We start from the raw sequence: 13,750 nt of genomic DNA, 5'->3' as shown, positions 1-13,750 counted from the left end.
TTTCGAGAGGAATACTTGGCAGAACACCTTAGTGTAATAGCTCGTTCGAACCAAAACGAGAAGATCTACAAGATTAGATAGTTAGAAGTGATTTTCAGTGGCCCGAGGAGGCATGGTGGCCAATTTACCATTTTCCCACATTAAAAAGAATATTTTAATTAAGGGCAATGTGTTCAATTATTAAAATAATAATAAAATAAGAGCTTCTAGAGGGGTATATCAGATCTATAAAAAGAAAAGGAGGAGACAATTAGAGGACATCTTGGATTTGATATTTCTTCTTGTGTGAGAGGTTGGGAACCTAGTTCTCTGCTTCCTTGGTAGCCCCAGCATGGAAACCCTCGGGTGATTTAGTGATATTGGGCAAGTACCCATATCCCCTTGGTGAATTCATCCAGAATTCACAAGAGAGCTTAACAATGGTAGTTCAGTTCAGTTTTGGTGGAGGGCACGTGCAACATTGGAGCAGATCCTTGAGGCTAGTTCTATCTCGACTATATCAACTATTTTGTTATTTCAGCATGTAAAACCCCAGTTATATATTATAATAAAAGATGAGATTATTTCTGCTCATTGTATGATTGAATTGCATGCATTCTCTTGTTCTATTTTACATGGCAATCTTATGTAAATTGAATGGTAATTTTATGGAGAAATTTTGATTGAATTAGTTTTCTGCAAAATCTACAAAATATCTCACAAGGGATATTACATAGGGAAGGGGAATGGCTGGGGAAACATTCCCCAAGTCCCCCTCTTCGGGAAACGTTTCCCTGATTCCCCCTTTTGGGGAGACACGTGGAAACACAAGGGAAATGTCTCCCTAGTGTGGGGGACATGTTTCTCCAAAATGGGTGCTTGTGGGTGCCCCCCCATAAAGAGCTAGGCGTTCCCCCTTAATTTTGCTTGAAAACAATAATTTTAAGTGGGGTAGCTCAATATTCAACCCTAGGGCCCTACTAATGCCATCTGATTAATGGTAATGTTAAATGCTTAAAGTAAAAGTGACATTCTCCTTTATCTTTAATTAAATTTTTAACATTACCATTAATTGACTTAGGATGTTTGAGAGTGGTTTTGACCTCACTGGATTTCATATGGAGAAAGTAGAATTTTATATCCCATTCAAAATCCTCTAGACTTAACATTTTTGAGGATTGGTTGGATTGCAATGTTTCTGTTGGATTCTATCATGTATGAGGGTCCGCAACTAGCCTTTAATCAAGATCACCAAGCCTAGAAGAACCTCTTTTGAGGGGGGGACATATCTCCCTCAATTTTGTCTATACCCTTGAAATTATAAAAAATAAAATTAAAACTAACAAGAAAAATACATAACAAATATCAAAACATAAACTAATTGCAATCCCTAAGTCACTCATTCAACTTCATTCGACTTACCAAGCTTACCTCTACTTAGCTTACCGTGCGACGCTATCTGTCTTACTGATTAATTGTTGCCTCTCCTCCCTCGTGACACTTCTTAAATGCTCATTCTCCATTTTTAATTTCAGTTTTAACTTTTGAGTCTTGACTCTAAATATCAATGCCTTAGCTTGATTCATTGACTCGACACTTTACTATTTTTGAGTTTGAGTTATATCAATTTACTATTCTATTCCAGTCTTGAGAATTCAATATCTACCATAGTTTATTTTTCTTGGTACAAATTAGATTCTAGAATGATGAATTATGAATTTAATTTTTAAATCAATATAGATTTTAGTATGATAAATATGGATCGATGTATTTCCTTATTGAATCTCATGGTGTATGGATGAATAATGTATGTATCAATGTGAATGATGAGTATAGATCGATGTATTTCATTATTTAATTCAATTACAAATGGATCAATGTATTTATGTTTTCATTATTGAAGATATATATATATATATATATATATCAATGTTCCCTGTCCCCCCTAAATTTCCCTAAAGTTTGGGGTAACTTACACACATCCCTCTTATATATATATATATATATATATATATATATATATATATATATATATATATATATCTCAATGTCCCTCATCCCCCCTAAATTTCTCTAAAATTTGAGGGTACTTTTACACATCCCCCTTAAATTTCTCTAAAATTTGAGGGTACTCCCACACATCCCCCTTGTGTATCTTCCAACATCTGCATCCCCTTTGTAATATTCCATTTTAATTATTTCAGGAATTTCGATAATTTTTCTATTTTTATTTCTCTAGACAATTTTCCATAGAGAAATTCCACATAAAAATGCTACAGAAAAACAGATCAACCAGATGCAAAGATAAACTGCAATAACTCGACGAATTATTTTATTTATTATAATAAGAAAGTACATGCTGACAACTATTCTAAATGCCAAAATCGATTTACTGGAAACTTGGTTGATGGTGATGCATGTTGCTGCAAAATCTCAAAGTTCTGAAGATTGTTGATTTTGGTTCCTCCTTCCTCCGCTAAGTGCAAATGGATAATTTGAAATGGTTCCCCTGCCAGACTAGCTTGGGTGGATGTTTCATCACTGAAACTAGAGCACATTTAGATCCCTAGGGAGGATAGTCTCACCCCTATAGATGATCCACACTTAGGGCTACAAACCCCCAAACAAATGTTGAGAGAGCCACAAAAAGAATTCACCAAATTATCCACACATGCCCTTCATGAGCTCATGCTTCTATTTTGTTATGATAGCTTATTGGAATACGATGGACAATGTCATGGGTTGTCTCAATATCATGGGTCACTTTTCCTTTATCAAATAAAGTCACTTTTTAATATTATCTTTTCTTAGCCACTTTATTAAATAAAGTTACGTTTTAATATTCTCTATTCTTAGCCACTTTCAATTAATTAATTCTCTCGTAACCTTGCAATACATTTTTAATTTGTAGCATAGGCTTCTGAGATGCTCTCCATTCCCAATGCCCAAAAAAGAGACATTATAGAGCTATCTTGGAGTCTTGGTGGAACATAGCAAAATAGTTGATTGGATGTGGTTGCACGAAAAAATTGAAGCCAAGTTTAGTTGTTGGTGTCATTGATGGTTATCTATCAAAAGTAGATTAGTTTTTCTCAAATCAGTGTTTGAGAGTATCCTAGTCTATCGGCTCTCTATGACTTATGTGCCTAAGAGAATTTAAACACAATCAAGAGGAGATGTTTTAGTTTTGGTCTAGAAAAAATCAAAATGAGATAATGCTATTAGTGACATAGAATATCTTGGCTAAACCAAAGGAGGACTGAGATTGAGGTTGAGCTTATGTGCTTATGTGCTTAAGCTAATTTCAGACACAATTAAGGGGAGATGTTTTGGTTTTGGCCTAGAAAAAATCAAAATGAGAGAATGTCATTGATGACAAAATATCTTGGCTAAACCAAAGGAAGATTGAGGTTGGGGTCTCAAGAACATCTACTTATTTAGTTAGGCATTAGTAGAAAAAAAGTTTATAATGGATTCTATTTAATGAAGGTTTGCAAGAAAAACATATGAAGCTAAACTATTTCAAAATGTATAGTGGAACAATGGGTTTGATCGAAGCCCAAGTCTTGCAAAGGGATATCGAAGATGTCGAAGGGTTTGGTTAGAGTGTTCTTGGTTCTAGGTCATTGGGTGCCATGGAAAGTTGTGAGGGAAAGTCAAATTAGATTGGGTGAAGACCCATGGGTTGAAGCTACTAGCAAATATGTGATGTCTTAGGATTTAAGGTCACATTTAAAGGACTGAGGTTTCACAAGGCTTACAGATGTGGGGTACAAGGTGGTGATCAAGAACGTTGGATGCTTAGGCTAGTAAGGAAACTTATCATATGAGTGGAAGTAATACACTGGTCTCCTCTCTCATAATCCAGTGTTTCTGATTTGGGGTAATGGAAAAAAGGCATGGGTGGCAAAGCTCTCCCTACATGGTTAATGAAGAGACTATCAATCATGTTTTTGTTTCATGTCCCTTCGTTGTGCCAAGAAGTGCTACAAATGTTCAATTTCCCAAGTTTTTAGGTCTCCGTCACTCTTGAGCAATGTTTGTGGCGATGGGGTGAGGACTCCATTGACCAAATCCTTCAAAGGTCTTCCTAGTTATGTTCTTTGGAGAATGTGGATTCATAGAAATCTAGCTATTTTGGATGACCTAGATGGAAGTTCTAGTTTGGTCGCTCATAAGATCCGATTTACTTTGAATAAGTGAAAAAGAGAGCTACGGATGCGGTGAGCACCCTCTTTTAGTTGCTCTATTGCTTAGATTTATTTCGACAGAGTGTGTCAAGGGAATTCCTATTTCCGACCCTATTGCAAAATAAATGCCCCCTGACATGGGCCCGATATAACACCATATAACACGCCGCGCGGTGATGAGCGAGAAAAAAAACGCCCAACGTGTTATATAGTGTTATATCGGGCCCATGTCAGGGGGCATTTATTTTGCAATAGAGTCGGAAAAAGGAATAGCCAAGGGGCTACAAGATTCTATGGTGCTGGTATAGCATTGTATCTTTCATCTATTCACTTGGTGCAGGTCCCAGTACCAATACAAAGGAAGAATTGATAGCTCTTTGGGTTCTTTTATTCTTAGCCAGAGATAAAGGCATTCGGCAACTACAGGTGGCAGGTGATTCGAAGGTAGTAGTTGGCTTGTTTAAAGGTACATCTTAGTTGGATAGCATCCGTCTATGTTCTTGGCAACTTTGTATTAGAATGCTTCAGTAGTCATTTGTCTCTGTTACTATAGAACACTTAGAAATTTTAGTGAACAGGGCAACGCCCTCTTAAAGGAAGTAATTGGACTTGACGAAGGCCTGTTGGGTGCCTGTGGGTATGCTCAGAGTTTTTTGGTAAAGCAAACTCAACCAGAAATGCAAAGACATTTCTTTGATGGTGAAATGTCAGATTCGGGGGTGCCTGTGGGTATGCTCAGAGTTTTTTGGTAAAGCAAACTCAACCAGAAATGCAAAGACATTTCTTTGATGGTGAAATGTCAGATTCGGATTTCCAAATTTTGATTGAGGGTTTGTGTACGGGTTGAACAGAAAGGAAAAAGCTGGGGTTTCTCCAGATTTGAATTGGAACCAATTGTTGTATGTTCTTGGCAGAGAGTGGGCTGAAGGTTCTCTTTGGTCAATTATGATCTTCATTGCTCTAATTGGCCAAAGATTGTATGTATTGATTTCTATGTGGAACAAACAATACACTGTTTTTTCTGTAGAAAAAAGATACAAATACAGAACAATCATAAATTGCTCTTTATATATGAACCTGTTTTCTCCGAAAACAAAAAATTTAAGGAGCGTTGAATGCCGATGTAAACAAATTGCCCATTCTGTAATCAAATTGCCCATTCTGTAATCAAGAGAGCCATGAATACCAACCTTCCCGCGCAGGATGCATAAACAAAAAAGCTGCGATCCTTGCTGAGAGTCAGCCCGTTTGGAAAATGGAGACCTTCCACCAGAACCTGAGTTTCTTTCGTTTTAGCATTATACTTTAACACACGCCCGGATGACTCCGCCGAGAAAACAGCTTGAAGGAAATTCCTGCAATATGGTAGAACCAGGCTTAATCACTCACAACCCAAACCTTAAATTGATTATGCATTATAGTTTTTCAATAGCCCCTGAATTTATGTTGATAGCAGATTTCATAAATATTTCAAAATATGACACACATGGAGTCAAATAACCTTGCCCATATCTTTCTTATTCAGAATATTCCAAAAATTCACAATCAAATTAAAGATACTCTTTAATAATTCGAAGGGCAATCTGATGAAGAATGACTTGCACCCACTTAAATGAAAGGAATTGTTTCAGGAAAACAAAACATCACATAATCATGCATGAATTTAGTGTCATTAGATTGTGGATTTTAGAATATCTCGGACATGCCTGAAGTTAATTATTTGAGATGAATAAATTAACCATTGAATTCCATTTATGTTTGTTAAATTTCTGAAATCTGCGATCAAATTACTATCCAATAAAATTTACTAACCTTCTCTGATATTTGAGACTGCTGTCAGTAAAATAAACGTTGTCATCGTCATCGATGTCAAGATCGTTGGTGAATCTGAGAGGAACTCCTCCTGCTTCAGTGGTGAGAGGAGTAGCCAATCCACCCTCGGGACCAACCGTGAGGAGCCCGAAGTAAGCGTCTGCAATATATAGATAGCCAGTCCGTTTGTTGAATCTCAAACCCAGAGGTCGACCGCATATATGCTCGTATTCCACGTTCGCCCTCGGAGGATTTTGAGGTTTACATATTTCCAGCGATCTACAGGCCATAAAATAACCCAAAAGATGAAATGTATTTAATCTCAAACATGATTATCCCAGATGTAAAAAAAAAGAGTGAATTTTCTATGCCATATCTGGTGAGAAAAAACAAATTGCAGGGAAATAAATGTCAAATTTTTAGGGCAGCTTCGGTAAACATTTTTATTTTTAATTTTATGGGATGCTTGTTCCCCTGACATGGAATCTGAAATAGGATTTTGAGCTTTTAAATTGGATTCTTGAAACAGGGTATCAGATTTAAAAAAAAAAAATTAACTATAAATATTTTTTTTGGGTTGGCTGATATGAATTTTGAGATTTTATAAATATTTTTTTGGTTTGCTAATATGAATTTTCATGTAATCTATGATTTAGGTGTATCTAAATAATCAAAATAAGATTTTCAAAAAAATATCAAATTTATAATTTTCTTTATTACAAATTTTTGTTTTGTTTTGCCTGAGTAACAATATAAACATCTACACTGTCAAAATCACCTAGCATAAGCTAATTTCACACTATTTCAAACTAGTACCTTTTTCAACTAAAAAATAACTTAACAAAACACCCTCAAAACCCTCCTGCTCTGCTATGCTCTATATCATGTAAGTTTTTTAATTGGTTGAGATCTGATAAAAACAAATTATTTTTAATGCTCACAGTTTGTCTGTGCACCATTCCTTCTCTTCCATCCTGTGTAGGGCATAATTGGGTTTGTGGCCTGGATAAGGTATTCACAGGCGTGAGGAAACAATGAAGTTCTTGGTAGTGGCGGCACTGTTATAGAAGGTGGCACTGTTATAGAAGGTAACGGAGGGGCCGGGCCTCTTTTTGGGCTACAGATCTCATGGCTCTACCAAGAAGTCGCATAACAGGGGGGAGATTTCCCCTAACCGGGGGAGGCGGAGGGTAAAACAAGAGGTTTCCAGCTCGCAAAAAGTCACTTGGGCGAAGCAAGATATGACAAGGGCAGCAGTGAAAGCGATGATCGATGGACTGGACGAAGAAATTAAAGCTAAGTACTGGGGCATCTCAGATGCATCTATGCTCACCCAGGTGGAATGACGGGGCAATTCACAGATTAGGGAGAATAAATTTTCTTAGCTGGCTGCAATATACTGAGTTACAAAGATAATTGCAATGGTGGTTCAAGTTTTTTTTCTAGAAAGAAAATCATGATATTATATTGAGGATATATAAACATATCGTTTAGATAGATCTGAAAAAGTTTAAAAGACTCTCGATAACTATCGATAGATAGCATCTCAAAACCGATAGATAGCATCTCAAAACCAAGTTGAGCAAATAACCATCATGTTTGAAACATGTTCACAATTTTCAGAAAGAAACAAAAACCATTGAACCATTCAGCTGATCGGATGATAAAGAGCAGTGATGGACGATAGAACAATGGTGGCTCAAGCTACGGCCCTGGAGAGATAGGAAGTAGCGGACTTTCTTTTAGCTAGATATTAATGGTTGAAATGTATGAGTTTAAGGACATTTTTTTTGTTGACTGTAAATTTTAGGAATATTTTGGAATTTAATTGTTAGGAAAAGGGTCAATTGTTGGAAGGTTTTTTTTATGAAGATTCCAAAATATTTTTGAAATTTATAATAGCTTTTAGCGTCAGAAAGACTAGAATTATTCAAATCTCTAGAGGCTTCACATAAATTAATAATATAAAAAAATGCAAACCATATAAAAGCTAATCTCATCACAAATTCCAATTTCTGAAATTTTAATATTTAAAATGGATTTACAAAAATCCCACCGGTATTGTATAGAAATCTCAACCAACAACATATGTTAAGCAACAATCTAAGCCCAAAAAAAAATAAAATAAGCAACAATGAAAATCGCTTCGGTTGAAAGCCCCCAATTTCTGAAATGTCAAATACGTATGCTCAGGGAGTAGCTCTTAGTCTCTCTCTTAAGACGAGAGAAATAGTTGTGCCCAATTCAATTTTAGTCATGCCGACACATCGGCAATAGCTCTTAGTATAACTTATTTTGTTTAGTACTAACAGGCAATTCCTAGAAGTAGCAGCTCATGTTTAAGTCAGATCTGGGCCTGGTTTTCATGGTAGGTTTCTTGTCAGAGTAGTGTATTATTTTTGTTAAGATTTATGATAAATTATGATTATTGATTTATCTTATGTGATTTTTATTGAAAGCTTTTACTTAATAAAAATAAAACTTATTTATAAAATAATTTTTAATGAATCTTATATTTATAATAGAATTAAAAGTTACTAAAAAAATATTATAGTAATTATTAAAATTAAAATTATTAAAAAAAATTATGGAAAATTAATATCAATTTAAAAAATTACCATTTTATTTTATTTATATTAATTTATTATTAACTGGGAAAAAATATTTATAATATCTATTAATTTATTTTCAAAAATATTATAAAATTAAATATCAATTATAAAATAAAATAATCGATTATAAAAGAAAACTACCCAATCTAATTTCACGCCATCAGCTTTATCGTAAACACGAGGACCTCTTTGACTGGAAAAAAGAGTTGAAAAACTAATAAACAACTAGATGGACTATGGTTTTATGGGCTCTCTTGTATTATGATCTTTATATTTTCTTAATATAATTCATGATGTTTTTTTTTTCTGAAAAAAAAACACTTTTCATGGATCATCTCATTTACGATGTAAAAGCGAAAAAATCGAAGATATAAATTGAGAAATAAATAATCTCGATAAAAAATTTAAAAACCTTTAAATTATTTCGTATATATATGTTATTTGAAAAAACTAATAAACATAACTATTAATTATAAAAAAATATGTTTAAAAATAAAATAACAAATTTTAATCTTCAATTATATCATTTTTAAAAAATAAAGAATAAATATTATTTTAAAAATAAAACAGTCAAATAATAAAAATAAAATTATTTAAATATAAATATTTTAAAATAGATTTCAATTATAATTATAATGATGTTGATTAAGACTAATGTGGTTTATCAAACTTAAAAAAAAAGATCAATTGCAACTCTTTAGTATTCTATTTCTATGATAAAAAAGAAGGGAAATAAACCCTTCTAGATTAAGAAAGTTGATTTAATCTAGAAGAAAGTTGATTTAACAAGTCAAGAAGGTTGGTAATGTGGCAAATGTTGGAGAAAGTGTTCAAGTGTTTTTCATCTTCAATCCTTTTAGTATCACAAGAGTGACACATTCTTTTGTCCTAGAGTGTTTTGGGAATAGATCAAGACCAAATTTCACTTTGAGACTCATGAGAATCAATTATTATTTTTACTATATATAAAATAACCAAATAAAAAAAAATTAATTTTACATATACATATACTTTATGTTATATTAAATTAGCTACATGCTCTACCCCCTCCAGTTTTGAACCTGTAGTCTTTTAGGAGGGAACACATGCTCTTAACCATTAAGACCACAATACCATACACATTAAAAATTATAACTCATTTGATATGAAATTTATTTAGATAATATTTTTAATTAAAAAATAAATAAATAAAACAAAGTCTTTCTGTAGAAATCACATTTGAGAAATTTTTGGCCAACGCTTTTCGAACCAACAAGTGTGGTTGTCTTGAGGATGAACCACACTTGTTGGTTCGATATGAGTTGGCCAAAAAATTCTCTTATATAATTTCTACCTAAAAAACTTTACTTAATTCATTATGGATCAAGAAACTAAATAAATTTTAATTTTCGATCCATAATTGCCAATTACCTTTTCTCTATAATTACAACTTAGCAAAAAAAGGAAAAATAAAAGGCAAAAGAAAAAAGTGCCGACAATTATCATCAAACTTAAGATAACAACCCACAAGGAAAAAGAAAAAGAAAAATGTTGTTACAATTATCATCAAAAGTACGATAACCACGTCAAAAGGAAAGGACCAGGATGTTCAGTGTTCTGAGGATTCTCAGACCTGTTGGGCGACGTGTAGGCGAATTCGGACCACCCAACCTGGGGGCCGTTCCAGCGCATAATTCTGCCATCTCCGGTCCCGGTGTAGGGACCCCTCCCCTGAAGATCAAAGGCCAAGCACTCAGGCCCAGCGAGTTCGTTCACAAACTTGACCTCCGCGGCCTGCAATCTGTTCTGCTTGTCATATCCAAACTGCAGCTCCGACCAGGCGCCCGGTTGCTCTATAGAATAAGCTTTGAAGTCCGGAAAACCAGAAATCACGCTGCGACGCAGTGGATCTACGCCCAAGAAAAACGCTATGCCCAAGAAAACAATCCCCGCGCAGACACTCCTTCCAGAGAGAATATCATATCCCTTTGACATTATCGCTATTTTCTGACGATAATTTGGCAGCTATCCCTGATCTGTCTATTCATATGGAGAAACCGCAAGAAAACATCAATGGCGTGACACCGAAAGGCATCCTAATTGGGGCCTTTGACTGATCGTGTGAATACCAGTAACAGGCCATTCATTCGAATAACGAGGCCAGTGAACGATAATTAAAAAAAAAAAATCCCACAAGGCTTGCATGACATACTTGCATGAGCAGTGGGCATGTGCATCATGAATTTCAAATGAGTGAACTGGAAAGCTGCACCATCACTATCGTAGATTAGTCCCCATCGTCGATATAATCTAAAAGTACAACAACTAAACATAATTAAGACTTTACTAAAATTAACGTGGAACTGTGCATGAAGGCCTCCCCGCCAAAAAAGGGGACCCCCTAACCCAAAAAAAACAAAGGCCTCCCCGCCAAAAAAGGGGACCCCCTAACCCAAAAAAAAACAAAAGGGAAAAGATCCTCGTACCATCTTCTAGAGTGGGTAGAAAAAGACAAGAAAATATTCCAAATACAAAATTATTCAGGCACAATCCAACCTATTTTTTCCAAGTAACATAAATGATTGAATATAATTTTTAAAGATATTTTAGTTGAGATATCTTAGTCCATTAAATAAAGTGTCATATAAGTCATTTTAGATCCAATTTTTCGTGATTTTATTTAATGGACTTATGATATAGTAAACGTGGGTTTATGGCATATTAAATATTACTTTTAATTTGATTATATATTAGAAAATATTTCTAAAAATAATTTTATTTAATCTTTTACTACTATGAACCTAATACACTTTCCAAATTAAAAAAAAAAACCCACTTTTACTAGATATTATAGATATCTATTATTTCATTAACATTTTTTATACTCCTTCATATTTTTCATTAACTTTGAGCTCCATTTTTTTATACACAATCTGTAAAATCCTTTACCCTATTATATGCTCAATATATTATGTCATTTTTTCCTCAATGTATATCTCCCAATATAAATACCCATAGTATGGTATTGTTTGGCTAGTAAAACCCCGAGATTTGCTATAAAGATATACCTAAACACTTAAAAATTACAAAAAAATTTACACCTAAAAAATACGATAAAATTCCTTTAATCACAAACATTTTAAATTTTAAAAATAACAAATTTTCATTTTTTTTCATTAACCAATTAAAAAAAAAAATTATAATAATAGCTTATCATTATAAATATTTTTAATTAAACTGAAAAAAAAAATGCTAGAGTCTTTTTGATTTCAAAGATTTTCTCATAATATTCTTCTCATATATCACAATTTTCTTTTTTTGGTAGGTAAGCACTAATTTTCTTTTCTTTTTTTGGTAGGTAAGCACCCACTAGGGATTTGAATGAGTGACCTCACAAGGAGTGCCTTAACAATGCACCCATTCACCGTCAATCCAAAGCCCCATAGGCTACCTCTATCATATTTTTCACAAACACCAGTTTTAATAGTTACCAAACAAAACACACCACACTATTTTTAATAGTTACCAAAAAAAAATCATAAAAAATAAAGTGTGATATCACTAAGGCATTGCTATTAAATTTTGCAAATTTCATGGAAATTGAGTTTTTATCTTTGAATAGTTACCAAAAGAAAATCACCCCTTTTTAATAGTTAAAAAGTAAAATTATAAAAATATAAAGTGTGATATCACTAAGACATTGGTATTAAATTTTGCAAATTTCATCATCGGAATTGTAATAAAGACTAAGAGTTTGCATGGGAGTGTAAGCATGAAATTTTGGAACTTATATAGTTTTCCTTCATTATATTTGATTGAACTTCTGTTTTTTTTTTCTCCATTCTTATTTTTAACCAAAATTCTTTTTTTTATTTTATTTTTTATTTTAATTCTATGATACAAAGATAAATTATTGATCCTTAATAAATCGCAAAATTACAATAATTGAAAGTGCATTATTACTTTTGGTTTATATATCTTATATATTATAGGATGATCATAGTTAATGTTGGTAAGAAAGGAAAACAAAGAGTCATTTTGTACCCTGTATTGTGATGTATTAATTAGATCAACAATTCACCTAACACAAATATGAAGAAGGTGTAATGAAAAAAGTATTAATAAAGAAAGTACAAGTTTTATATATATTTTTAAGTTGGCTTTTAAGTTTAATTTTTATTTAAAATTTGATTTGACATATTTGGCTATTCTATATTATTTTCTTGCCATGTAAATTTGGCAAATGGGAGGGAGCAATTTTTTTTTTAATCTCAAGCCTAATATGCTTTGAAACAAGTTAAAATGTTCAAGATTAAGGTGTGCAAATTAGCTTATACACCTTATGGGTTCATAGTACACATGGGTTTGTGGCATACTAAATATTATTCTTAATTTGACTACATATTAGAAAATATCTCTAAAAATAATTTTATTTAACCTCTTACTATTATGAACCCAATACACTTTCCAAAAAAAAATCCACTTTCACTAGATATTGTAGGTATCTATTTTTTCATTAACATTTTTTATACTCCTTTATATTTTTCATTAACTTTGAGCTCCATTTTTTATACATAATCTATAAAAACCCTTTACCCTATTATATGCTCAATATATTATGTCATTTTTTCTTCAATATATATCTCCCAATATAAATTCCCATGTTATGGTATTGCTTGGCTAATAAAACCTCATAATTGACTATAAAAATATACCTAAACACTTAAAAATTACAGTAAAAATTTACACCTAAAAATACAATAAAAATTATAATAATTTTTTTAATCACAAACATTTTAAACTTTAAAAATAACCAATTTCATTTTTTTCCATTAACCAATTAAAAAATAATAATATAAAAATTAAAAATTATAATAATAATAGCTTATTATTATAAACATTTTTAATTAAAACTGCAAAAAAGTAAAGATAAAATGCTAAAGTCCTTTTGACTTCAAAGTATTCTCATAATATGCTTCTCATATATCACAATTTTCACAAACACGAGTTTTAATAGTTACCAAACGAAACACACCACACCATTTTTAGTAGTTACCAAAAGAAAATCATAAAAAATAAAGTGTAATATTACCAAGGCATTGCTATTAAATTTTGCAAATTTCATGGAAATTGAGCTGGAAAATCACCCTTTTTAATAGTTAAGAAGGGAAAATTATA

The 13,750-nt window shown here is 32.6% G+C and overlaps 1 protein-coding gene across 1 annotated transcript in view; it reads right to left on the bottom strand.

The window, feature by feature from the left end:
* The window catches only part of LOC149229697 (protein STRICTOSIDINE SYNTHASE-LIKE 3-like), a 46,486-nt gene extending 35,655 nt beyond the window's left edge, over positions 1-10,831 (bottom strand). Inside the window, exons 1-3 of the mRNA XM_089375894.1 lie at positions 10,206-10,831; positions 5,982-6,260; positions 5,360-5,524 (exon numbers count right to left, since the gene is read on the bottom strand). Of these exons, the coding sequence (XP_089232020.1) occupies positions 5,360-5,524; positions 5,982-6,260; positions 10,206-10,567 (806 nt within the window). The 5' untranslated portion in view covers positions 10,568-10,831. The remainder of the gene's footprint in view (positions 1-5,359; positions 5,525-5,981; positions 6,261-10,205) is intronic.
* Between the last annotated feature and the right edge of the window lie 2,919 nt (positions 10,832-13,750).

The sequence above is a fragment of the Pinus tabuliformis genome, chromosome J, assembly GCF_031772625.1.
Source record: "Pinus tabuliformis cultivar Carrire ecotype Pingquan chromosome J, CPIR1, whole genome shotgun sequence".
In the NCBI taxonomy this organism is placed as follows: domain Eukaryota; kingdom Viridiplantae; phylum Streptophyta; class Pinopsida; order Pinales; family Pinaceae; genus Pinus; species Pinus tabuliformis.
This window is presented reverse-complemented; position numbering and strand designations above follow the sequence as displayed.